Here is a 27,930-nt window from a genome sequence, read left to right as displayed (position 1 = left end):
TTCGACATCAGGTGTAAACAGGCCAAGAGGAACTGCGAGAACCCATTACTGATGAACCACAATGCTACGAAAACACATCCACAGTCAGGTCCTGTCCCAAATGGCACCCTAAACACTTACGGTCTTCCTACGAGTTACGCTTTTGTGGCGTAATGCCGCTTTGACTATTGGTAAGAAGTCTGCTGTGGAGCTCGCGAACACCCTTCTGAAAACTAAAATGACAAACGCGACACCCAACACACATGCGGCAGCCATTTAGGGCTGTCAAACGATTAATCGCGATTTAATCGCATACAAAATAAAAGTTTGAGTTTGCATAATATATGTGTGAGTAATGTGTGTAAATAATATGTATATATAAATACACACAAATTAATGTATATATTTAAGAGAAATATGTTATTTGTGTACAAAAAATTTATTTATATATAATATATAAATATTAGGGCTGTCAAACGATTAATCGCATACAAAATAAAAGTTTGAGTTTGCCTAATATATGTGGGTTTACTGTGTGTAATTATTATGTATATATAAATACAAACACATCCATGTATATATTTGAGAAATATTTACAAGTATATGTATTTATTTATATTTTTATAGAATTTATATTATATATAAATACATCTTTTTTGTACATAAATAACATATTTCTCTTAAATATATACATTAATTTGTGTGTATTATATATACATATTATTTACACACATTACTCACACATATATTATGCAAACTCAAACTTTTATTTTGTACGTGATTAATCGTGATTAATCGTTTGACAGCCCTAATATATATATATATATATATATATATATATATATATATATATATATATATATATATATATATATATATATATATATATATATATATATATAAAAATTATCTAAAAATATAAATAAATACATATACTTGTAAATATTTCTCAAATATATACATGGATGTGTTTGTATTTATATAAACATAATAATTACACACAGTACACCCACATATATTAAGCAAACTCAAACTTTTATTTTGTATGAGATTAATCGCGATTAATCGTTTGACAGCCCTACAGCCATTGTAAGTCCACAAGACCAAAAGTGCATATGAAGTGTGCCAATTGGGACGGGGCCACTGTCTGCTCTGTGAGAGTCACTGTGAGTCATCAGCAGAATCTGTGCGCAACGGTGTGTGTGTGTGTGTGTGTGTGCGTGTGTGTGTGTGTGTGTGTGTGTATGTGTGTGTGTGTGTGTGTGTGTGTGTGTGTGTGTGTGTGTGTGTGTGTGTGTGTGTGTGTGTGTGTGTGTATGTGTGTGTGTGTGTGTGTGTGTGTGTGTGTGTGTGTGTGTTGATCTCTCACCCTTCCTCGGTCTCATTAATGATGTCACAAATCTCCATGTTGAGTGTCCAGTCTTCATTCTGCAAGGAGCCATCTGTGGCTTTTTCTGTGAGAAACAAATCACACACTGATCAGCAGGATGTTTCAATTACTGACACAAACTCAATCATGAGTTCCGGACACATGACCACGTCTGGAACTCAAGCTGCGTTCCAATCGACAGAGTCCCTACGTAGTGTTCACTGCTCATTCCCTGAGCATGCTATGTAAGTTCACTTCACTTGACAAAATACGTTAATTCGGAACACCCTGAAGTAACATCAAACACAGACCAAACTCAAATTGTACATATTAGAGAAATGTGAAGTATGATGAGATAATATACTTCTGTAAATAGATATATCACACTTTTATTTCATATACATGCATGTATATATATAAATATAAATTTACTATAAATTTCAATTAATATAATGTTATATTTGAAAATGCTAAATTGAGTGATTTGAAACGTCTGTTGTGATGTTTAAAATATAAAATAAATGCAATGTGGTTATACACTGTGTGCAGAATTATTAAACAAGTTGATTTTCTGATCATATTTTTTTTTCCAAGCACATTTTACCAATTCCAATCCACATCAATCTTAATAACTACTATTAATATTGTTTTTAATCATTTACAAGTGATATATAATTGTTCATGAAGGCTGGAAATGAAAAATGCCCTATATTCAGGTGTGCAGAATTATTAGGCAGGTTTTCTTTTACAGGCAAAATGAGTCAAAAAAGAGATTTAACTCAAAAATTATTAAATACTCATGAGAAGGACGCAATACTAATGCAGAAATTGCAAAGTTAAAGCATGACCAATGGACAGCAAAATGCTCATTGGGTCAGCGGGGTCATACAAAAACAGCTGGAGAAGAAAAGACACGTTAACTGCAAAAGAGTTAAGAATTAAGGTCAAGAATTAAGCGTGAAACCATCAGGAACCCTTTAGTCTCCAGCGCCACCATTTTACAGAACTGCAACCTACCTGGAGTCTCCAGAAGTGTGAGGTGTCAGGATCTCAGAGACTTAGGTTAGGTGAAGAATCCTAAAAAATGACCTGCTCTTAATAAGAATCACAAGCTGAAGTGTTATAAAATACATGAAGACTGGGTTTTTATAGGCCTCATAGACAGACAGCTTGAGAGTGACTCCTGAAGGACCAGCACCACATCCTCTTGTACCACTGTTTGAAGAATTCATCTTCCAAAATCTGGCAGTAAGGTGTGGGAGTTCACTTTTAGTCCTAACCTAAGTATCTGAGACTCACTTATAAATGATTAAAAACAATATTAATAGTAGTTATTAAAATTGATGTGGATTGGAATTGGTAAAATGTGCTTGGAAAAAAATAAGATCAGAAAATCAACTTGCCTAATAATTCTGCACACAGTGTATTAGATGAGTTTTTTTTTCTTAACTAACTGTAATCATGATAGTTGCATTGCAAATGTTGTGTCTTGCGCACTTTATACTACAAAATAACATGTACAATTAAACTTATGGTAGAGCCTTTACACCATCATTATATTAGTCAGACCTTGCAGTATTGGGATGATGCCAATGCTGTTCACAGTGCCCTTTGAACTTTGCTCCCTTCCCTTCATATGGGAAAGTCACTTACGATGGTGAAATACCCTGTGAAGTCCATTTTGCAGGGCACTTACAGTTGATTGGAACGCACCTTTAAGTCTGGGGAAACTATTTAAAAACAGTAGTTTGTCAAGACATAATTTAAATAATCTAATCAATCTATTTAGGATGGTAACTTCTTTTTAAGTAGCCTACATAAATACGGTACTATGTAATCCTTTTTTTATTTTTTTCCAAATTCTGTTTTTACATTAAATTTTTTCTATATACCGTTCGCATCACAGAAATCATAGGGTACTACAAAATGTCTAAAATATCTAAAAATCTGTTAAATATTTATCTGGCACAAGAAACCACGAGGATCAGGAAAAAATAAATAAAAATCACAGATCAATTGCAAATAAATGTGACGTGTCACTTCTGCACCATTACCGTCATCAAAAGTTACTGCAAAATATAATGACTGTTTTCAAAAAGGTTTCCAGTGTGTATATGTATGTTCATATTAGGGGTGTAACAATATTCAAACAAACCAAAAAAATGCGAAATACCACCCATGATGTGAACCACAATACTCTCACGGCGTACCGAACGTGCCCCGCCCCCTGCTGCCCCGCCTAGCCCTGGCCAATTGGATCTACACAATGAGTACAACATTGTAGCAAACCACTATTAATCGCAACAAACTTCGCGTTTTGTTACTTTCGATAAGAAATAAAGTGTCATCTTTCAAAATCTGTCCATTTAATAACGAAATCAAACAAAATAAAAGCCATTTTGACGCTCTTTAATGTGCCGTGACAGATCTCTGTACAAGCGCCTCAGTTCAACCGGCAGCGTGGTGCGCGAATGAACGCGATCATCTCTTCCTCTTTAATACTAGTTACAGAATAAACATGAATGAACATCTGAAGGTATGTTGAAAGATACAGTACAACTTACTGAAACATATAATATCTCATGTAATCGTTCAATCAGTGTTTCAATGGTGTTAATAAAACAGCTTGTAATGTCTCTTAGCCATCTCTCTTTCTACAGTCTTTCTTCAAATATCCCTCTTCCTCACTCTCTGTCCTCCCCCTTCATGAGTGCACATGCCACCTACTGTTGATTGGCTACAACTGTGTTATGCTGCTCAGTCTGATCCACTTTCATGGCCACTTAAATTGGCTGAGACAAAACTTTCAGTTACTCCCCATCACTGCTTACCTGAATCACTCTATGAAAAGATCAGCAACTAGCAGAAGAGATTTCAGCTTTACTGCCTCCCATCTGTGAGGGAGGCTTGACCTGAACTCGCCTGGCCTGGATTATTACTCATATGTCAGATGTCATTTTCCTCATTGCTTACACAATAGTAGCACAGATAAGGTTTTAATCTTATCCAACTACTGGTGCTCTTCTGGTAAAAAAAAAGGCTTGATTTACACAGTGATGAGAAAGTGAGAAGTTACTGTAGTACTTTTAGAATATAAAAATCACCAGCATGTGTTTCATAATACAACGTTTAGGAAGAGTGTGATGAAATAAGATCTAGTTTCACAATCTTTTGAAATCAGGTGTGAAGAAACTCGGGTATGATTCTCGTACATGACAGCTTACAGCTAAAATGTGCTTTTGCGTGTCTGTCTGGCTTGTTTTTAAGCCAAACAGCTTTAGAACGAACAGTAAATGCCACATTATTGAGGTTGTACACTTGAGAGATTTCACTGTTGCTCAACATGAAGCTGGCATTGCTTTCCTGGTGAGTGACTCAGGATAAGGGTGGGGACTGATGACAAAACATAGCAAAGGAGATCTGATCAAGCAGGTGAAATGTCACAATCTGGCAACCGGTTTATAAACTACATTCCACACTCAAAACAACTTCTGTTTCCTTTACACTTTCTTGTACACCTTTGGAAACTGTGCTGTGAGTTTTATCATCAGACACATAAGTAGAATCTGGATTTTTTGAGGGGCATTTTCTGTGCCAATTTTTAGGGGGAAATCTGTGCAATTCCAATTAAATGTTGTAAAATATGTGAAATGAAATTGAATATAACAAACAAGCAAAGACCTTATTAAGTGAAATAAATCAATCAATAAAAATCTTTTTGCATCAACACAGTTCCTGACCTTTAAAGAGATAGTTCACCCAAAAATGAAAATTATCCCACGATTTACTCATCCTAGGTGATGTATGTGACTATTTTCTATCAGACAAACACAATCAGAGATATATTTAAAAATATTCTTGCTCCACCAAGGTTTATTATGGTTGTGAATGGGGGGCCACATTTTGAAGCAAAAAAAAAAAATGCATCCATCCATAAAAAAAGTAATCCATACGACTCCAGGGGGTTAATAAAGGCCTTCTGAAGCGAAGCAATGGGTTTTTGTAAGAAAAATATACATATTTAAAACTTTATAAATTCAAATACTACTAATTCAAATAAAACTAGCTTCCGGCGGACAATAATTTTCTATTTTTTTGTGTGAACTACCCCTTTAAAGTGGAGAAACTTTATTTATTATTATATATTTTTTATTTAGTTAGTTTAGGTTTACCCCAAATTATCAATGCATATTAGTCACAAAATTTGGATAACATGGTCGAAATAAAATGACTCTGTAGAGCAATCTGTCACTCACAAGAGATCCACCAATAGCAAACCCCAACCATCCAACCATCTAATCAATTCCCCATGGACAAAATAAAGTCTCATCTTACATTTTCTCTTGTTTGAGAAGCAGTTTCACTCATACAGTCAAAGAGTTTTACCAGCTCTTGTGTGAACACAAAACATATGCTTCATGTGCTCTAGTGAACGCGCCAATCGATATCTTCAGATCAATATTTTCATAAAGTGGTAAATGTTTTTTTTTTTTTTGCGCAAACAAAGCAATCGCATCGCTTAACGGGGGTTAAACCACTAGAGTCACATGGATTACTTTAACAATGTCTTTACTACCTTTCTGGACAATAAAAGTAGTAGTTGCATTGGATCTCTATAGACGGACAGAAAGCTCTCAGATTTCATTAAACATATTTTAATTTGTGTTTCAAAGAAGAACAAAGGTCTTACGGATGTGGAACGACACAAAGGTGAGTATTTAATGACAGAATTTTCATTTTTTGCTAGAAATAACCCTTTAACACAGTACATTTGGTCCTATTTTTAGGGAACTGCTCTTAGAGTGCTCACATGTGTTTATTACACTAAAAGCTCTCACGCTGAGCAGCAAAGCACCAATGAACATCCGTACAAACACTGAAACACATTGAAACTTCTGTTCATCAAGATATAATCAATTGTGTTTCTGCAAGTATGAGTTTAGGCAACATTTCCAAAAAAGCTACTTAAGTTACAGTTTCTGTTCCAATTTTGACTACATTTGAGTCACTAGGGTGGCTGACCACAGATCTGTGCTTTGGCCAAAATGAAACACCATGAACAAATTTGGAACAAGCAGCAGTTAGATCTCTAGCTGATGTAGAATTTATCCCCATATCTAGGTCACCATGACTAATTTTCATAACATTTAAACTTTGAAATTGTGTAAACGACAAATCGACTAGTTTAAGAAATCACCAGAAGACAGCCAAAAAACTGTCTGTATAAACTATCCATTTGAAATAGTCTAATAAATCTATGAATCTAACAGGTAAAACCCTTACTGAATGTCACATGTACATGCGCTAAAGATAATTACATGCATTATGATCCTTGTACATTAAATTTGAGCATTCACTTAATCAATGTTAGCCAACACAACAGACATATTTTTAAAGTCAACTGAAGCAACAGGCAGTCCAGGACCAATAAGTACTTAATAAAATAAAGAGAATTCCTGAAATAAATGACTTTGTCAGCAAGGACGCATTAATCAAAAATGACCGGAAAGACATTTGAACTAAATTGTTTTCATTTCTATAAAAAAATCTAAAGAACAGTTGTGGTGGTACCACGTTGTCCAAGCAATATAATCAGTGTATGGCCGGACAGCGTGTCAGCCTGCCATAAGCATGCCAGTGCCAGTAAACTTTCCCTCAACAAACTGGGAAGTGTCTGGAGCATAACACTACTTTCACGGCTGGGTGAGGCCTCTTCCTTTAGTCTGCAGAGCCGCAGGAAATACTTCATGCCTTATTCATACCCCTGAGCTGCTCTTCTATCAAACTGACAGATGTGTCGAGGCAGAAAGAAAACTGCTGCTACTGTCTGCTCACCAGACACCAGGACAGAGTTCATACCAGCTATCTTCTTCTGCTCCTGTCCTACAGCAATGTTCCTGTAGGCTGCCTGTGGGTTGTTTTGTTAAGAAGACACAGGCTGCGTCCGAAATCGCATTAGATACTTATTTTGAATAAGTACTTTGCAACCTTTAAAAAAGTTTGTTCTATATAGTATAGGGTAGTCAAAAGTACCGAAAAGTACTGTTCACGTGCTCAACATAAATGTCTGAGACTGGTTACAATGATCAATGCAGTAGAGCTTGAAAGCAGGCATATATCAACGGATAAGTCTATCAGCGGATATATTAGGTATCCGCTGATAGACGGATCCGCTGATAAACGCCTGCTTTCAAACTCTCCCTTGTGTATCTGTGTAAGCGCTCAGTGAAAGTGTACCTTCACAGCAGAGGGTGCTGATGGAACAGCAGAAATACGGCGGTTACCCCGGAAACCCGTAAACAGCTGCAGTACTACAGTATTTTAAATGCTTTAAACAGCCATTCAGTTTTTTTTTTTTTTTTTTTGTATTCGCAATGTTGTTCATGACAGCACCAAATACTTAATACTTAAAGACTTAACTGGCTATTTATTTTCAAACTTAAAAACATTTTTATATTTTAATATGGACTACAAATTTTCTGATTATTTGATATTGTTCAGTAACACTCGATGACCTAAGGCTTCATTAGTTACTATGTTAATTCATTATTACCAAACTGACAATGAAAAAATACTTTTATTATAGCATTTAAAATAGCATTTATTAATCTTAGTTAATGTCATTTATAGTTCATGTTTATTAAGATTACTAAAATCAAAAGTTGTAATTATTATTAAATGGACCTAAAACTAACAGTGATCAGTTGTATTTATTAACTAATATTAAACAAAAAAAATACCTTCTGTAACAAATGTAGCTATTGCTCATTATTAATCTTAGCTAATGCATTAACTGACGTTAAATAATGAGACCTTATATAGTGTTACCTGTTGTTCTTTATAATTCTTTTGCACTTTAATCTGTTTGAAACATTTTACTTTATAATTTGTGTACTGGGTTATTGTATTTAATTGTTCAGACTTCTTTTTGTTATAAGAAAAAGAATTCTTAAACCTATGACACTACCGTGACAATATTTCAATACCGTGATAATACCGTATACCGTGATAAAAGCTGTGACAGGTCAGTAAGTTGACAGGAAGCGAAGTTTGTGTGCGTTTGTGTTTGTGTATGGGGGTGGGGGGGGTGGGGGGGGGGTCGCTATGTGTCAGCGCGCTGCCCACAAGGCTATTGGCACTGACATTATTTACGTTTTTGAAGCATTGATCTTTGTAGCCAATCACAGACATATCTGTTAAGCACGTGAACACATCAGAAGTTAGTTAGCATCCGTTCAACGGCGCTCAAAATGCTAGGGGGAAATGCTGGCATCGTGACATTTTTAAAATTTCAGTACTGACTTGGTATCTAAGTACACTGGTACTTTTGATAGTACAAATGTGTGTAGTATGAATGTAATTCGAACGTACTATATTCTCCATGTTGTCACTGTCAGGTGATGTATGACATCAGTTGTGTCGCTTCACTCTCATTCCTAAATCCTCTATCCTAAATCCCGCCAGAAGTAGCAGGTCACTTTTTGCCTACTCTTTTATGAGTACTGTGAATTCAGACATACTACTCTTGTCACATACTGTTTTGAACTACTATATAGTAGTGGTTAAACAGATCATAGTTGATCAGTGATCCCTATGAAACAGACCCCAGAGTTCAGCACACATGTGATTAGCACATTAATATCAAAGTTTAACCACCATAGAGTGAAAGTTTATCATTTGCATGTGTTATGTCTTGCATGTGTTATTCAAGCGATTTAAAACCACTAGCACATAACATTTCACCTTTTAAATCATCCAAAAACCGGCCTCATTCACTTCCATTGTAAGTATATCATAATAAGAAAAATAGGGAGGAGATGAATTTTTTTGGGAATTTCTGTCTCACATGCTGTCAACCGGGCTTAACTTCTCCAGAATTTTCCTTTATCCAGCGACTTCCAGAGTGAAAATTCTCCAGTAATCTCTTCAAGAAGATTCATGGGGAGGAAGAAAGGAGGCAATAAGTAAACAAACAAGAGCAAGAAAATAAAAATTGGATAACATTGGATGCTAGAAACTGTTAGACAGGTAGAGAAAGCAAGTGGATAACAGGCAAGACACATGGCTGAGTTCAGCCCTGCGGCGGAAGACAGCGAGAGCTGGACTGAGTGCTAGTCTGAATCACGTGGACTCAGCCGTACCAATCTCTGCCAAACACCACATGGCAATACAGTCACACACATTTGAGACCTGAACACCACAGCCTGACCTGTATACATCAGTGCTTCCTAATATTAATCGGCAGCAGTGCTGCAACTCTGCTGAATATACAGAGTGATTCATGAACAAATGACTCTTGATTCTTAATGAGCCATTTCTTTTAATGAACTGGTCAAAAACTTTTACAAATTCATGTTATGCTTTGAATCAGTCTAACAAATCTACCACTGAATAAACTGACTGAATATATAAGAGAACTTCCTGAACCACAAGCAGTTATTTTAGTATTATTTATTGTTTGTTATAAAACGGTTAGTTCCTGTCCTTGATTCTCGCTTCACCCAACGGTTCTGCGTATCACTACACAACACCCTTAGCAACCAATCTTAGCAACATAAACTGTTTGTTCTCAGTTGATATTGTTCATTGAAGCTTACTGTATTATGTAGAAGATTATTGTGAGAAAGAGATCGATTGAACGAGTTTATTACCTGCATTCAGATTTAAATGTCCGCTGCAATATCTTGTCCTTTTAACAGTTAAGGGGTTTTCCCATGACTGACAGCGCTAGTCAAAGCATTTGTCAGTGGCGTCTTGTTCCGTGTTCACAACAATTCAGTCTTCTCTACTAACTGACACACTCATAAAGACAGTCTTTGCCGCCATCTCATGGTGAAATAATGTAACTTCTGTTGCTGGTCATGGTCAGGGACTATTTTTTCAGGCGGAAGGAAGGCTTTTGGTGATTTTACTTCATGAAAGTTGCATTGATACATATTTTTGGCTTTACTGTTTGTATTGTGTGGTAACCGTTTTATAAAAGCAATAAGGTACTCGAGGCTGTGCTGTATCGTAAATAAGTCACGACTAAAGGGGTTGCAGGCCTTCCGCTTCACGTTGTGCCTAACAACACCCTTCAGTCATGACTTATTCACGATACAGCACAGCCTCTCGAACTTTATTGCTTACTTATAGTTTTTATTAATATTTAATTAGCTTTTATTTATTATTTTCATATTACATTTTAGTAATTTTGTTGTGCTTTTGTGTGTTTTTAGAAACTGTATTTCTATTTAATTTATTTTCATTTCTGTTTTAGTAATTTTAGTACTTCAAACTTATTTTATTTTAGTAGTTGCAAATGCAACTTTTTTAAGTTTAAGTAAAGTTTAAGTTTTAATAGTTTTAGTTAAAAAATAACACAAGTCATTACAGTATTTCCAGTTACTGGCTCGTGAACAATGAGTTTATGAAATGTTTCCCTGCCCATGTATGTATCTCAAGTAGCTTCATATTGGGAAAAAACAAGTGTATACAGAACTTCAATTACAAAATCTCACAAGGAAGTTGGCTGTCAACGTGATACTTTAGTAAAGCTGAACACTTAGCAAACACTTCAGATTCCAAAGCTACTTATGTGGAGACTCATTAAACTCCTTAAACGTTCACGCCTTGGTGGGCCAGTATCAGTCCTGAATAACATTTGGTGTGAGAGCAGGGGAGGATACACTTTTAACCATCATCCTTTAATCTCTCCGAGGAAAAATACTACAATCTTGTTGTCAGCACATTTACATAACAACCTTAGGAGAACCTTCTGTTACTTCAGAGGGTGGTCAGAACTAATCTAATATTATTTAAGATGATATGAAAAAACTGCAATGATCTTAATTAATGTTGTATTTATAATATAAATATTAATATGAAATATATATATATAAAAAAAAAACAATTAAAGTAATGCTTATTTATTTATTTATTGAAAAAACATTGAAAGCTACACGCCATTGATTTAATTGAATGTCATAGCCTAATGTTTAACATAGTTTTTGTTATGGTTACTGGTATTGACTTTTGTTATTGTGTCAAGTCAACCATGTCTATTTCAGAGGAGCTACTTTTTATGACACAGGAAATGAATCAAGAACTGTGAACTTGTGTCCATATTGGTACCAAACAATTATAGCTTGTTTTCCTCTCTCATACTAAAGCCCTATTCATAAAGGACTAGTTTTCTAAACGATATTGCAGTTACAATTCTTATCACTCAAGGTTTGTGATTGTATGTACCAATTCAGACGGGACTAACATCTCCCTGTTGTTTACAGTGGGAGTGTGTACTTTCCAGACGTGGATCTTACAGAAGGTCATCTGCTGTGCTTGCATCCATCACATATGATAAGTATATTATATTTTATGAATTACTTACTGATTAAAACTGATTAAAACCCTATTTAACACTTCACATTTGTTTATAAAAGTGCCTGTTTTTAATAAACACATAAGTGAGCAGAGACATCTAGACATCTAAACAATTATTTTACCTGACACTGATATTAAAATGAGCAGTCTTCCCAGTTTCCATGATTTGACTTAATTTTATCATTTTATTTTTTTAGATTTTTATTTTTTATCAGATGGCAAGCACATGAACTGAAAGCACATGTGCTTGTTGCGCAAACAAAAAATTTGCATTCAAACTGGATTATCTTTTTCAGAGGACCGTTGAGTTTGCCGAAAAAGAGTAAGCAATTTGCTCTGAAATTTTTATGGGATTAAAGGGGACCTATAATGCCCCTTTTACCAGATGTAATATAAGTCTCTGGTGTCCCCAGAATGTGTCTATGAAGTTTCAGCTCAAAATACCCCACAGATCATTTATTCTAGCTTGTCAAATTTGCCCCTATTTGGGTTTGAGCAAAAACACGCCGTTTTTGTGTGTGTCCCTTTAAATGCAAATGAGCTGCTGATCCTGGCCAGCTTTCCAGAAGAGGGCAGAGCTTTAACAGCTTGCGCTTTGGTTGCTCAACAACAACAAAGCTGGAGAATCTCACGCAGCCAAAATGAGGATTGTCAGTAACGGGGTTCAGCCTTACATTGATCAAACCGGAGTCGGACACTGATGGAGAGCGTAAAATGACTGCAACACTCTACTACAACAACTCTTCCTCTTCTCTAAATGAGCCCAACATGGCCTCGCCCCCTTTGTCACATGTTCCCGGGGGCAGGGTTTATAGAGTTTGTGGTTTGTGATGTCACCTTAAAAAGTGATATCCCTTTGCATTGAACTTTGAGCATTGTAACTTTTCAGATGTTGTTTGCTCAAACAGCAACATTACACACTAACTAAAGTTAAAAAAATGAAATCATAATCAACCACCCCTTTAAAATCACAAAGTAAGCCAGTGAAAACTAGCCCCATTCAAACTGGGCTTTACACTACTTTTCAAGTTTGGGCTCAGTAAGATTCCCAAACTACTGAACGGTAGTGTACGACCAAGACATGAATAGAAGGAGCTGCTTTAACAAAAGTATCATGCAAGAGCTAAGTGCTGAAGAAAAAAAAAAGAATTATCTGCCTCATAATGAAATGCTCATCCATTGAGAAGATATTGCCTTTGGTCAGCAGATCCTGAATCTGCAGAATCAACTTATGACTATAGGCCCGAGGCCAGAGAAATGTGGTTCTGAAAAGTAGTGAGCCATTGTTCACAAAATACAAAATCAAATCAAAATGGCGATAATGCAATTTGCCCTCTTACATACTTATGATGCTGTGAAGGCTGAGAAAGATTTCTTTCACTTGCCTAAATTTTATTAAATAGACTTTTCCCAAACCTGTAATTTTTTTTTCCCATTTTACAGGGTGATAATAAAAAATCAATTTACATGAACCTGGTCTCAGGCCTCAAAACCATAGTTGATTAGGATAATACTGAAGTATAATATAATATAGATTGCAATATAGTGGCTATGCATTCACGCCTGGGTTTGCATACTTGCATAGAGTATGGTTCACTTTAGTAAATTAGTGAAAGGTACATTGTCTCCTATTGTAGCATGCATGAAGCACAGCTCACACAGAAGTCACTTTAAAACCAAAAAATTGTTGGTCAGCCAATGTGAATTCATCATGGAACTTTTGTTGAAACGGTATGGATCTGACAGCAGCTGCATCACAAAGCACAAGAAAACAATTGTGACACATTTTTATGGGTAATTATATCAATTATATGAAATTTTGCCTCTTCTTGCATTTGAATGGTTTAAAAATGCTTGAGTGTTTTAAACAATACTCAAGCATTCTTACAAACGTGTGCAAATAATAAACTTTCACTATATAATGGCTAAATGCAATTAATCCCCGAATCAAATGTGTTCCGAACCGCGGGGCCTGGTTCGTACGGATCACGGATCAACTACGATCCGTTGCACCCCTATTGCACAGCATATTTCCGCATGGATCAGATGTTTTAGCGATCTGTCTATGCGTGATTTCACCCATTCCTGTGGAGTTTTTTTTTTTTTGTGACCAAACGTTTAATCGGCTATTATTATTTTTTATCTTATTTTTTTAATAAAAAATAAAATAAAAAACCAGTGAACCTTAAAGGAACCCTCCACTTTTTTTGAAAATAGGCTCATTTTCCAACTCCCCTAGAGTTAAACAGTTGAGTTTTACCGTTTTCGAATCCATTCGGCCGATCTCCGGGTCTGGCGGTACCACTTTTAGCATAGCTTAGCATAGTTCATTGAATCTGATTAGACCATTAGCATCTCGCTCAAAAATGACCAAAGAGTTTCGATATTTTTCTAACTTTGCTGCCGTATCATGGGTGCAGCAGGCGCAATGATATTATGCAACGGCTGTGACCCCCTGCTTGCACAGGGAGCGTGCCTTGCAACCATGGAGACATTTGTGAGAGACGCTGGGTAATATCATTGTGCCTGCTGCAGCCATGATACGGCAGCAAAGTTCCTTGATTATTAATCCCCGAACCTGCAATGTCAACAAATCGAAAGTCATGTGCCTGGAAAAGGTTGCTTTATAATAGTTGTAACCAAGTTCAGAACCAGACATGTTAACACAAACTGGCTTTAAGATTCATCAATTAATATGTCGCACTTTAACTATTACTAATTGCAAATCAAACATGAATACTAGTCGTCAACAAATAAATTTATGTTTATGGGTGTACACACAAATGCATTTGAATGTTACTATTGTGGAGCCGCTTTGAAACAATCTGTATTGTATAAAGCATTATAGAAATAGAGGTGACTTGACTTGTATGCATTCAGTATATATAATAAATGGAATAAATGGAAATGTAAGGATCTCAAACTATTGAGTGATCAAATTATGTATATTTATACTATAAACAGATATGCAAGGGGGTAAAAAATAACTTATTTCTTTCTCAAAACAGTGAGTTTTGATTTCTAAGTGAACAAATTACCGGTATGTGTAAATGTTTTCACACATGGTTGTAGGTTATCAGGAAATGGTTGTTGAGTTTCCCAAATGAAACCCAAGAGCTGTTAGTTTTGAAAGATGTGTCTAATGTAGAGAACTGTGTTTAGCATTTTTCAATAAAATTTGTTTTACAATAGCAAACTGATTGTATAGCAGATAATAGTTTTGTTGACTTGGTCTGAAGATCAGGTACATGAGTGAATGGTTTCACTGAGTGGGCATCAAGTAACACTTTTAGTGTGTAAGCAATATGCATCGGCACTGCACAGACCAACCAGCGTATGACATCAAAGTACCGCAATAGCGACTGGAGAGCATACGACTCCTTATGCTTTTGAATCGATGCATCTCGAATAGGGCTGCACGATTTATCACGATTAAACAGCACAAGATTTGGCAAAGCTTGTCAGAGCTATACGGCTCTGTGATCAGTAGTAAATGCTTCTCCATCTGAAAGCCAGAGGGCGCTCTTGCGCAAAAAACTCCAAATATTCCCTGCTGCAGAAGTAGATAACACACATCATTCCAGGAAATCATACTATGGGCATCATACTATAGCTGTAGCTGAATAAACAGAAGATTGAAACGTTTTGATTGATTAGACATGATTAATAAACACACGACTGCCTTATTCTGTGTAAGAAGCCACAACATCTCACAGAATGATGCTCAACTGTACTTATGAAGTGAGTTTGGAGTAAAAACATGTCATTAAATGTTGTCTTTTATTGGACAAGATGTTAAAAAATGCTTCTGGAATGTCTGGAAAGATGTTTGATGCGTGTTGCTTTTTCAAATGTACATTATAAGCGACTCAAACTCGCAGTGCTTTCAGATGGATTAGCATTTGGAGCCATACTTCATTGACAAGCTGTGCATAAAAAAAAATAATCGCAGCCTTTGCGATTTCATAATCGCGCTAAGATTCACTCAATTGTGCTTTTTCGTATAGTGCGATAAATCGTGCAGCCCTAATCTCGAACAAGCCTAATTTAAAGAAACTGTAATCAGCGTTTTTGAACAAATCTTTTGAATGAATGATTCAATGGCAAATATGTTCAATGACAAATTACAGTCACTTGTCACCACCTACTGGTGGAACAATGTAATTGATACAATCATTATATGAAGGTCAAGATACTTTTAAAGCGTGATTTACTCTATTTTGGTAGACATATCTGAACTATAAACTTTGTATACTTCTTATATACATTCCTAATGATCAATGCTTGACATAACAATGGTGACACTCAACAAATAATAATAATAATAGACACTGTATATTAAAAATACGGAAGAGGATTAGGGCCAAGCAATAATAAAAAATAAAACCATCTCGAAATTATTGTTAAATTTCAAGAAAAAGGTCAAGATAAAATGTTGAGAATAAAGTCATTAAATTACGAGAAAAAAGTCATTAAATTACGAGAACAAATTTGTTAAATTATGAGAAAAATGTCGTTAAATTTCGAGAAAAAAGTGGAGATAAAATGTTGAGAATAAAGTAATTAAATTACGAGAAAAAAACACATTAAATTTCGAGAAAAAAGTCGAGATAAAATGTTGAGAATAAAGTCATTAAATTATGAGAAAAAAGTCATTAAATTACGAGAACAAATTCATTAAATTATAAGAAAAATGTCGTTAAATTTCGAGAAAAAAGTCGAGATAAAATGTTGAGAATAAACTCATTAAATTACGAGAAAAAAGTCGTTAAATGATGATAAATTCTTAATTTAACGAATTTGTTCTCGTAATTTAACAAGTTTATTCTCAACATTTTATCTCTACTTTTTTCTTGAAATTTAACGAGTTTCTTCTCAACATTTTATCTCGACTTTTTTCTTGAAATTTAACGAGTTTCTTCTCAACATTTTATTTTGACTTTTTTCTCGAAATTTAACGAGTTTTTTTTCTAGAAATTTAACTATTTTAATCTCGAGACGGTTTTATTTTTTTATTATTGCTTGGCCCTAATCCTCTTCCGTATACAGATAATACAAACTGCTAAAAGTTTAAAAGAAAATAATTTACAAGCAATGTCTGAGAGTGCAGTAGATACAAGAGAAGCCTTACTGTGAAATTACTGTAAAAGAAATGCACTTATTAATCTGGAACAGACTATAATCTTATACTAAAATGTTTAACAGTGCAATGATACAAATTAAGAGACATTTAGAACTGGTTGATGTTTTTGATATAGGCTATTTAAAATATTTGGTGGCCTGGATAATGACATTTTGTTATTTTTAAACAGTATAGAATACTTTGTGCTGAGCAGTACTGAGCAAAGTATTACATGATTGAGAGTAATCGAAATGACATATATAGACAGAGATATCTCTATGTAGACCTAAATTGTAAATGTTGTAACGATGCTGCTCTGATTGAAGCCAGCGACACTTCAGCTTCACACCCAGTCACAGAGTGAAGACCTGCTGACGAAACACTTACTCCAACTCTCTAGCTGAGAATTTTCCAATTATAAAAACAAATGAGTAACGTTAGTTTCCTAGTAACATTTCTGTGTTCATACCGGATGATAATGCTGGCTAGCACATCATCTAAACAGTGCTGAATTTTCACACTCCTGTATGATTCTGCCAACTAATATACACATTTCGAGCATTGATGAACATGGACCTTTAAGTATTATTAAAACACATTCTGCTGAAGAACGGGCTATTATAAGCCGCTAACTCACCAATGCACTGGCCAACGGGAGTGCTGTACGGATTCCCTAACAAGAACTCCATCTTGATGACAACAACAATCCGCCGATGGTGAGAGGCTGACGGAGAGCGAGCGTAAGCCCCGCCCAGAGGGCGTTTGATTGGTCTAAACACGCGGAACTTTTAATCTATTGATCGATAATCCTGTCAATCATGGGGAAAGTCTTAAAGGCTGAGTTCCTTTTTAAAAGGCTCTTAATGTGCAAAAACGTATGGAAACTATTATAAAAACGTGAATTTATGGGCATGTTTGCTTTACGAAATTATGTTATATTATTATTTTAACGGGTACACGTGAAAAATTCTGTTCTTTCTTCTAAAATCTCGAATATTTCCTTTAATTTTCCATTTCAGGCAGAATTTTACCTCGAAGAATATAATAGAATTCGAAAATATCACTGTATGGCTGAGTATTATTACTATTATTAATTTATTTTAAATTCTTAAGTCCGCCTCAAAGCTACTTACAACTCCGGATGTTGATAGCGATAGTCTGCGGTTGCTGAGCAACAGTGTTGGCGTCCAGCAGACTTGTGCTTAACAGGTCAGTTATCAAATGAATGAGCTTTTAGTACTGAAAAATTACATTTGAAATAGGTGACTGATACATTGTTTTGACTTGTTTCATGTTGACAGGTTTGCTGGGTTACTGCACTGCTAACGTTAATCCCCCTTACTGCAGGTAATAAACGGGTCCAGTCATCAGAAGCTCTGGAAAATGAGCTGGCAACAAGATGAACCCAAAGTAATGGATGAGGAGATGCTACAACAAGCAATTGTTGAACAGGGACCTCAAGGGCAAGCTGGAAAAATAGCCAAGAAAGAGGGCATCCAGTATGAGGAGGTGCTTCAGCTGCGACTGGACTTCATGAGTAAGAACTAATACTGATCATTTCATTCCTAAACCATCATTAGATTGCACTAGTTCAGTTCATTTTAATATAAACTTAGGGGCATTTTGAGCTCATTCAGGGAGAATCTCATGAAAACTTGCCTGGGTCAAATAAATTTCACCCCAAAATCAATAGAAAAATAAGAATAGATTTTGAATTATTACATGACAATGACAATAAAGTAAATCCCCTCTCTGGCACAGATGTTGTTAAATCAGTATTAATAAAAGTTATAATATAATATATAAAATAGAACAGATATTGCAATAAAATCACGAACCGATCAGACAAGATGAAGAGCAGGGGATCTACATGGAGTTGGACAATGAAACTGAAACAATAATTTATTAGTATGGTCCTTTTGTGGCCAATACAGCATCAATTCGTCATGGGAAGTCCTTCACAGTGTCCAGGTCACTATGTGATGCTGGTTGAGGAACAAAACACCACAATAATATTCAGATCTGGTGACTGTGCAGGCCATGGGAGATGTTCAGCTTCACTTTCATGTTCATCAAAATATTCTTGCTGTGTGTATTGGTGTATGATCCTGCTGGTACACGGCACTCCCTTCAGGGTACAATGTTTGAACCATTATGATATTGAAGCCCAAACCATCACTGATCCTGTGCTTCACTCTGGGCACTCAACAGTCTGGGTGTTAAGACTTTTTGTGGTTTCTCTACACCGTAACTCCAACAGATGTGGGAAAGCGAGTGAAGGTGGACTCATCAGAGAACAATACATGTTTCACATTGTCCACAACCCAAGATTTGCACTGTTGGCACCAATGAAGTCATCATTTGGCATTGGCACGAGTGACCAAAGGTTTGGCTATAGCAGCTGACCATCGATATTGACTCTGTGGAGCTCCAGACGAACAGTTTTGATGAAAACAGGAAAGCTGAGGTGCGCATTTAATTCTGCATTGAGTTGGGCAGCTGTGGTTTTATGTTTTTTGGATACAGTCCAGGTTAGTATCCGGACATCCCTTTCAGACAGTTTCCTCTTCCGTCGACAGTTACATGGATGTACTGTATGCTGACATTACCCTGGATACTCTGGCTCTCGATACACCACAATGACTTGCTGTCCTGGTCACAGATGAGCCAGGAAGATGCACACCAACAATTTGTCCTCTTGTGAAATCTGATTTGTCTCCCATTATGTTGTGTGAACTGCAGTATTTTATGTACAGCAGTGCTATTGCCCTGATAATTCAACCTTCACACTCTGCTCTTACTGATGGAGTGTAAAACCAGTCAAGATTGGCCAACAGGCCACACATATATTGGCATGAAACCTCCAACACTATATTGGCCAGTGTTTCAGTTTCATTGTCCAACTGCTGTATTTTGCAGCAATTAAACTTTATTTAACACAAAAAAGAAGATAATCCACATGGAACATGACAGCTTTGAAAACCAAAGACAACACCAAACAAAGAGAGAACCAAACTATAAAATAAGAAGAAATAAACAAATTGCAAATGATAGCACAAATAAATACAATAGAATAAAGAGACAAATGAAATAAACATGGCTTTAAGTTTTTCAAATGGGTCTAATGGTATATTCAGGTAAGAAATTCTACAGAAATTAAAGTAATCAAATGTAAAATAACACCGTAGTCTTAAATTCAGATTAATGCTGGCATTAAAAGTTGCAAAAGTTATTCAGTCAAGAGCAGCAAGTGATTTTTTTGTCTTTTGTTCTTTGATTAACATGACAGACAGCAGCAGGTTTGTTAGGCTGCTGTCACTTTAAGAGCTTATGCACTGATCCAATATACTGTTACACAACATGCGTTTTCTCTCAACTATTTACATTCCAAAACTGACAGTATTTACCTGAATACTCTGCAAGATGGGCATTTTGACAATTTTGTATGTATTTGACCGTTTAAGTGTAATAAGCCACAAAAAAATAAGTTAACTTGGTATTCGCAAACTGTTTGAGAGGCGGCTTTATGAGAGCGCCACTTATATAGATCAGTGGTGTGCACACTTTTGATGTGAGAGCGAGACCTCCGGGAATGAGTACAATAATGCGCAATACAAGCACTATTCATCCGGAGCGAATGAGAAGAGTGAATGAGAGGAGGCGGTTGTGTGTTAATTCGCCACCGGAGAGAAGAGAGAATGAGAATGCACAGCAATATTGGTGTATTGATACTGCAGAAAACGAGTATTGGAACCGTTTCAGATATTTCAGTATCGATACATATCGAAATATCAATGTTTTTGACAGCACTAGTTTGTTAGTACTTTATCATAATCAAATGTGGGGCAACCAACATACAGAAACTTGCAGAAGAAGAAAACATTAAATAGGACATTATGGCAGAGTATGATAATAATAATAATAATAAAAAAAAAAAGGGTTTAAATTAAAAGATTATGAGAACTGAACAAGAAACAGGTGGCGAACATAATCAGTAACGTTGGGGCTGATTACACAACACTTTTTAACTAAAAACTGAACACTTTTTATGTGTTTTGGCCATTCATTTACACAACAATGCCATTTTTGTAGCCTGAAAACACAAACATTTGAAAACGGGTTTCAAAGTGGACGTTTTTGAAAGTTATATCATTTTCATCTCCGTGTAAACTGCAAAAACCAGAATGTGTGAAAACGGTGACAGCATGCACATGCGTATTATATACAGTGGGTACAGAAAGTATTCAGACCCCCTTAAATTTTTCACTCTTTGTTATATTGCAGCCATTTGCTAAAATCATTTAAGTTCATTTTTCCTCATTAATATACACACAGTACCCCATATTGACAGAAAAACACAGAATTGTTGACATTTTTGCAGATTTATTAAAAAAGAAAAACTGAAATATCACATGGTCCTAAGTATTCAGACCCTTTGCTGTGACACTCATATATTTAACTCAGGTGCTGTCCATTTCTTCTGATCTTCCTTGAGATGGTTCTACACCTTCATTTGAGTCCAGCTGTGTTTGATTATACTGATTGGACTTGATGTGAAAGCCACACACCTGTCTATATAAGACCTTACAGCTCACAGTGCATGTCAGAGCAAATGAGAATCATGAGGTCAAAGGAACTGCCTGAAGAGCTCAGACACAGAATTGTGGCAAGGCACAGATCTGGCCAAGGTTACAAAAACATTTCTGCTGCACTTAAGGTTCCTAAGAGCACAGTGGCCTCCATAATCCTTAAATGGAAGACGTTTGGGACGACCAGAACCCTTCCTAGAGCTGGCCGTCCATCCAAACTGAGCTATCGGGGGAGAAGAGCCTTGGTGAGAGAGGTAAAGAAGAACCCAAAGATCACTGTGGCTGAGCTCCAGAGATGCAGTCGGGAGATGGGAGAAAGTTGTAGAAAGTCAACCATCATTGCAGCCCTCCACCAGTTGGGACTTTATGGCAGAGTGGCCCGACAGAAGCCTCTCCTCAGTGCAAGACACATGAAAGCCCACATGGAGTTTGCTAAAAAACACCTGAAGGATGGTGAGAAATAAGATTCTCTGGTCTGATTAGACCAAGATATAACTTTTTGGTCTTAATTCTAAGCAGTATGTGTGGAGAAAACCAGGCACTGCTCATCACCTGTCCAATACAGTCCCAACAGTGAAGCATGGTGGTGGCAGCATCATGCTGTGGGGGTGTTTTTCAGCTGCAGGGACAGGACGACTGGTTGCAATCGAGGGAAAGATGAATGCGGCCAAGTACGGGGATATCCTTGGAGGAAAACCTTCTCCAGAGTGCTCAGGACCTCAGACTGGGCCGAAGGTTTACCTTCCAACAAGACAATGACCCTAAGCACACAGCTAAAATAACAAAGGAGTGGCTTCACAACAACTCTGTGACTGTTCTTGAATGGACCATCCAGAACCCTGACTTAAACCCAATTGAATTTTTTAGTGGAGAGACCTAAAAATGGCTGTCCACCAACGTTTACCATCCAACCTGACAGAACTGGAGAGGAGAAATGGAGAGCAATATAACAAAGAGTGAAAAATTTAAGGGCGTCTGAATACTTTCCGTACCCACTGTATGTTTTTAGTCTATCCACCTTATTTTTCAGCACGGAAAAAGCTGTGAATGTGCGACACTTCCGATTTATTAGCTGCTATAGGGAAATAATGAGAAGAATATCATGCGTGAGGTGAGTGCTCTGTATAAGAATGTGTATGTGCGCAGGCGCAGTCTTTCTTTACAAAATTACATCGCCAACTGCTTGTCTGGTGTGCGTAATACAACATTTTTAGTCATTTGTGTGGATCCGTGTGAACAGGGATAGTTTTGATACTAACTTTTCCGTTTTTAGTACATCGTTGTTGTGTAAATGTATCCTTAAGAAAACAAATGAGAACATGCTTAGGAACTATTACAACCAAAGAAACTGGAACTAAACAGGAAGAATGGAACAAAATAATCTTCAAACTAAGAGTCTCTCAACACAAAGAACCATTGCAAATAATGTATAAATGCTTACATTTAAATAAAATATATATTTTTTCATATTACATTAATGGGCATTGGGGAAGAAAATGTGCTCAATAATCATGATTGTATTGGTATAATTTCAATAACAGTTCATTGTACAAAAAATACCAAATACTGTTATAATAATTAATATAATGTTGATGTTTTTTGTAGACATCCTGAAGATTTACCACCTGTGGAATTTCACCTCTCTAAGAAAACTTCAGCTGGATAATAACGTTATTGAGAAGATTGAAGGTTTAGAAAACCTCACTAACCTGGTCTGGCTGGGTGAGTTCAGACTGTCTGACTGATATCAAAACAGATCTGCAGTGCGTCTGTTTGAATCTTCAAACACTAAGCCAGAATTCTTGTATTCCTCAGATCTGTCATTCAATAATATTGAAGTGATTGAAGGACTGGACTCTCTTGTGAAACTTCAGGACTTGAGTTTGTTCAACAACCGCATTTCTGTCATTGAAAAACTGGATACGCTGCAGAATCTGCACGTCCTCTCTATTGGAAACAACACCATTGCTCAACTGGATAATGTAAGCCAGCTATATTTTAGATGATTCATTTTTAGAAAGTGTGGAATCCCAGGCCAGAATGATGAAAATGGGTCTGATTTCATATGCAGCTATCTAATAATTAATTTACAAGAAGTAATTCATAAGTGTCAAACATAAAGCTGAAGAGAATCATATCCCACCCTGCAGGTGATATACCTCAGAAAGTTTAAGAAATTAAGCACTCTCAACCTCGCGGGAAATCCCATGTGTGATGAAGAGAACTATAAGATATTTGTGACAGCATATCTTCCAGACTTGGTTTATCTGGACTACAGACTGCTGGATGAACAAACGGTTAGTGAGACATTAATAAGTCATTTCTCATAGATCCACAGCTACATATAATTGCACTTGCTTGGCTTAGTTGTCACGTAATGTGGTATCAAAGCTCACAAAGATGATGAATATACAGAATAATCTTTAATAAGAACATACAGGAGAAACACCATTGAAATTAACGTTTTCACTGACGAGAACAGACAAAGAATGAGGGAGAAAACAGGGTTTAAATAATTAGGAGAACTAACAAGATGATTGACAGAACAAGTGAACATAGTGACTAATTAGACACACTAGGGAAACTAGATCACATGGGAGAAACACACCATACACGTTACTTCAGTTTTTCACTCGACCACATGTGTATGCTCAGCTAAAGGGTTCATTGTGCTGTGGAGCGTATGGATATATCACTTGTGGAAAAGAAGTACACTAGCACACTTTTATAGTACTTATAATGGAAATAATATACTTAACCTAATATACTGAACATAATGTTTTCAGACACTTAATTGCAATTGCATAAAAATGTAGGCAGCGACTATTTACACTAAGTGAAAATAGCAATAGATTCTATTTGCACTAAGTGACAATAGCAGCATTTTCTTAGTGATATGCTATTTACACTAAGTGAAAATAGCTATAGATTCTATTTACACCAAGTAAAAGTTTCAGGTCTTTGAAAAGAAAAAAAAAAGTAAATGGTAATTAGATGCTATCTATATTGGCAGATATTATTTGCACCTCAGTGTTTTTGTACATTAACAGGATGCAATAATATCATAGAGTGTTTACCCTCAGTCGCATTGAAAGCCAGGTCTGCGAGCCTTACTCATTTAAACACGTTTTTTCACAAGGAATAGCTATAGCATTTCTCCTAATGTTGTTGTTCTGTATTCTATTTTGGTTCTACTATTTTGGCTTACATATAAAGCGTGAAGCTGCCTTTGCAAAGTATCAGTATGCTGTTGAAGAAATGCAACACAATGAGCTCCAGGAGCAGCAGGCAATAGAAGCTCAGAAGATCAGCAATGAGGAGCTTCAGCAGCACAAGGTGACCACTATTACCACGCCATCCATCTCATTCAAATACAAGAACACCAATCTTTAATGTTCTAGGTTTAATAAGTCAGATTTACACTACAGAGATTGAAACACTGCGCTGTATTAAAACCCCTCTTACTTCTTTCTACCGGACATACAAATCTAGTAAATATATACTCTTAAATCTAGTGGATAAATACTGCTTCCTGTTTTCACAGGACGCATTTGTGGAGTTCTTGAATGGACCTCAGCTTTTCAACAGCATGTTTACTGATGATCCTGATGCAGAGAAACTGGCTCTCCTCCCTGGAATGGAAGCATTGCTGGAGATATATCCTTTACATTATTGGCATTGATGATTCCATGAAGAACCTCTAACATCATATAACTTTTCTTTAAATTAAATGTTCTTTAGATTATTCAAATGTTCTTCACACACACAAAAAAGGGTCTTTTAAGAACTGTTCACTGAAAGGTTCCTCGGGGAAAGAAAAATGGCATCAGTGTGAAAAACCCCTTTTGGAACCTTTATTATTTATACATTTTTAATTTTCTTTAGTGTGTAATGTTGCTGTTTGAGCATGAAAGAGGTCTGCAAAGTTACAAAGCACAAAGTCACTCCTAAGGGAGTTATTCTCTATATCAGTAACACTGGTTCTGAACTCCCTGAAATGACTCTTCTGGGAACGAACACGTCACAGTATTCCTGATTTAAATAATTCCTGCCCAAGGCATACCCAGAATAAAGGGACGAGGCCTGGTTGATTTGCGTTAGTAGTGTGTTGAAACTCGCGGTTATGATAAGGGGCGTGACAGTTCCCAATAACGCTCGAAGCAGTTGACCAATCACAATACACTAATCCAGCGGACCAATCAGAGAACATTGTGCATTTCAGAAGGAGGGGCTTCATAGAGACAGGAACTAAACAGGAGTGTGCTTCCCAAAAGCACTTAGGGGAAATGCACCCCAACATAGTTCCCGAAACCATAGTTCCAATGAACATTTGCAAACAGCATTGCAAAGTTATGTGGTTGAAAAAACAGCTGTCCTTATTTTTTTGATTTTGCGCACATAAAGTATTCTCGTCATTGTACAACATTATGGTTGAACCACTGTAATCACATTTACTATTTTAACATTGTTTTTACTACCTTTCTGGACCTTGAATGTGGTGGTTAAATTGCTGCCTATGGAGGAGTCCGAGAGCTTTTGGATTTCATCAAAAATATCTTAATTTGTGTTCTGAAGATGAATGAAGGTCTTACGGGTGTGGAACGACATGAGGGTGAATTTTCAGTTTTTGGTGAACTAACCCTTTAAACAGCGAGTTAGATCGTTGTTAGGGAAACGCACCCAGAGCGTTACTGACAGACTGGGAAGAGAGGTGCTGCAACAATGTCAAATATGGGAAAAACAATGTTTTGTTTGTTTGTTTTGTTTTGAACATTCAAGCATGAAAACTTCTAGTAGAGACTTAATATGACCTCTTTAAGATAAGGGAACAACAATTAAAAAGGCCTCAAAATAATCCATTTACCTTGACAGTCCATTTACATTTAAGAGCAAAATGGAAGCTCTGTGTGTGCAGATATTTGATGCTGGTTTGACTCAGCATACTCGGAGAACGGCTGAGGTGGAATCCTTTTTTACCTGTTCCCGTGAGGCGGTGGCTGACAATCGGCACAAAGCTGCACAAATCGCAGCTGACTTTGAAAACACCAGGAGGCAGGTTGGTTTCTTCCTCCTCAGGCAAACAAGGAAAATGAGACAACCTGTTTCTCACCAGTTGTTTCTCACAAATGAAATTCTGTTCTATTGCAGAAGATTGTGGAAATGCAAGAGATCGCAGATGCCGAGCTACTTGAAGCTCACATCACTTCCTGCCATGAACAGGCTGACCAGCTCTCTGAAACCCTCATGAGTCTTGAACTACAGCTTGTGGACCAACTGGAGGTCAGAATAAAAGACCTATATTGTTAATGTAATATTAAATACCATATCACCTAAATGAATAGAAGTTTCAGAAATATTTTTTTTTTTTTAAGGACATCTTCAAAGACTTTGAGAGGAACATCTCAGACATGGTTGGAGGGTTCATTGAATATGTGCAAGGGATATATCCTTTACCCAACAAAACATAACAAAAATGCTTTTTAAGAGTTTTTAGGGTGAGGTTTCTTTAACTCTGACGCACATTCGCACTGTGTCGAGACCTGGAGAACCAGCACCATGAGCAACAGCTTGAGATTGCCTTGGCAACACTGGAAAAGGTGGTCAAAAATGAGCTAGAGGAGGAAATACCAGATGATGTTGCAATGGTCAGTGGAAAACAATCTTGATCACTTAATGAAAAGAATATGTTGACTCATTCTGAACAATGAAGAAGTCAAAAACCATGGTAACTATTTACATGCCAGACACTTATTATTTATTGATCCTTTGTCCTCATTTCCTATGCTTTCCTGTAGCTCTTGGTGGATAAAGACACAGTGACCAATGCAGTGAGTGCATCTCATGACACCCACATGCAGAAGATTGATAACAGGGAGGATGAGCTACTGACACGGATCAACAGCTGGATGGGTGGCCTGCTGAAATCGGTACATGATTATGAACACACTTCCTCTGAACTTTAGACTCATTAACAATATTATATTATATTATATTATATTATATTATATTATATTATATTATATCACAGTTTAACCTACAATATAACTGTCCAGGATCACAAAGATGTTTTATTATAAAAGAAAATGTAAATATACAAATCTTTTTGTTTGTGTTAATAGATAAACAATGACGAGGTGAAGAGGAATCGCAAGCGCATCTCGGAGATCCAAAACTACATTCGTTTTGTAAAGGATGACTTAAATGAAATGGCATTGTCTGAACACAGTTAAAACCTTTAATTAAAACTGTCGGATACAGAAAAAAATATTGTAAAAAAATTTTGCTAATTTTGTTGTTAGATGTTGATAAGTATGTAGCTGTATTATTTTTGTTTATTAAATTTTGAGATGCATCAGTTTTACAAGAATGTTGTAGGTTGTGTTTTTGTACTTTATGCAATGCTTCCATCTACAGACAAGTAAAGGTGCTGCAGCGGTGAGAGAGAGAAAGGGAGGAGAGAGGGAGGGAGGGAGAGAGAGAGAGAGAGGGAAGTGGGAGGGAGGGAAGAG

The 27,930-nt window shown here is 36.4% G+C and overlaps 2 protein-coding genes across 6 annotated transcripts in view; one reads left to right on the top strand and one right to left on the bottom strand.

Annotated features, from left to right (window-relative positions):
- The window catches only part of LOC137017907 (TOM1-like protein 2), a 52,864-nt gene extending 29,627 nt beyond the window's left edge, over positions 1–23,237 (bottom strand). Inside the window, exons 1-2 of one of the 5 annotated variants that reach the window (XM_067382670.1) lie at positions 23,131–23,237; positions 1,349–1,433 (exon numbers count right to left, since the gene is read on the bottom strand). In XM_067382670.1, coding sequence (XP_067238771.1) covers positions 1,349–1,386 — 38 coding nt within the window. In that variant the 5' untranslated portion in view covers positions 1,387–1,433; positions 23,131–23,237. Of the gene's footprint in view, positions 1–1,348; positions 1,434–4,179; positions 4,375–9,091; positions 9,129–17,469; positions 17,574–23,130 lie in introns of those variants that run through there. The other 4 variants (XM_067382667.1, XM_067382668.1, XM_067382671.1 and 1 more) reach the window with 4 other exon arrangements.
- Positions 18,023–27,754, top strand: drc3 (dynein regulatory complex subunit 3). The gene is made up of 13 exons (XM_067382674.1): positions 18,023–18,041; positions 18,180–18,369; positions 23,027–23,143; positions 23,237–23,403; positions 23,572–23,718; positions 24,638–24,757; positions 24,966–25,080; positions 26,305–26,477; positions 26,570–26,701; positions 26,794–26,864; positions 26,943–27,066; positions 27,217–27,348; positions 27,541–27,754. The coding sequence occupies exons 2-13, from the start codon at positions 18,216–18,218 to the stop codon at positions 27,649–27,651; spliced, it is 1,563 nt and encodes a 520-aa protein (XP_067238775.1). The 5' UTR covers positions 18,023–18,041; positions 18,180–18,215; the 3' UTR covers positions 27,652–27,754.
- Positions 27,755–27,930: the final 176 nt, after the last annotated feature.

This window comes from Chanodichthys erythropterus, chromosome 3 (genome assembly GCF_024489055.1).
Source record: "Chanodichthys erythropterus isolate Z2021 chromosome 3, ASM2448905v1, whole genome shotgun sequence".
Classification (NCBI taxonomy): Eukaryota; Metazoa; Chordata; class Actinopteri; order Cypriniformes; family Xenocyprididae; genus Chanodichthys; species Chanodichthys erythropterus.
Note: the sequence above shows the minus strand (reverse complement) of the source record. Positions and strands in the feature narration are given on the sequence as shown.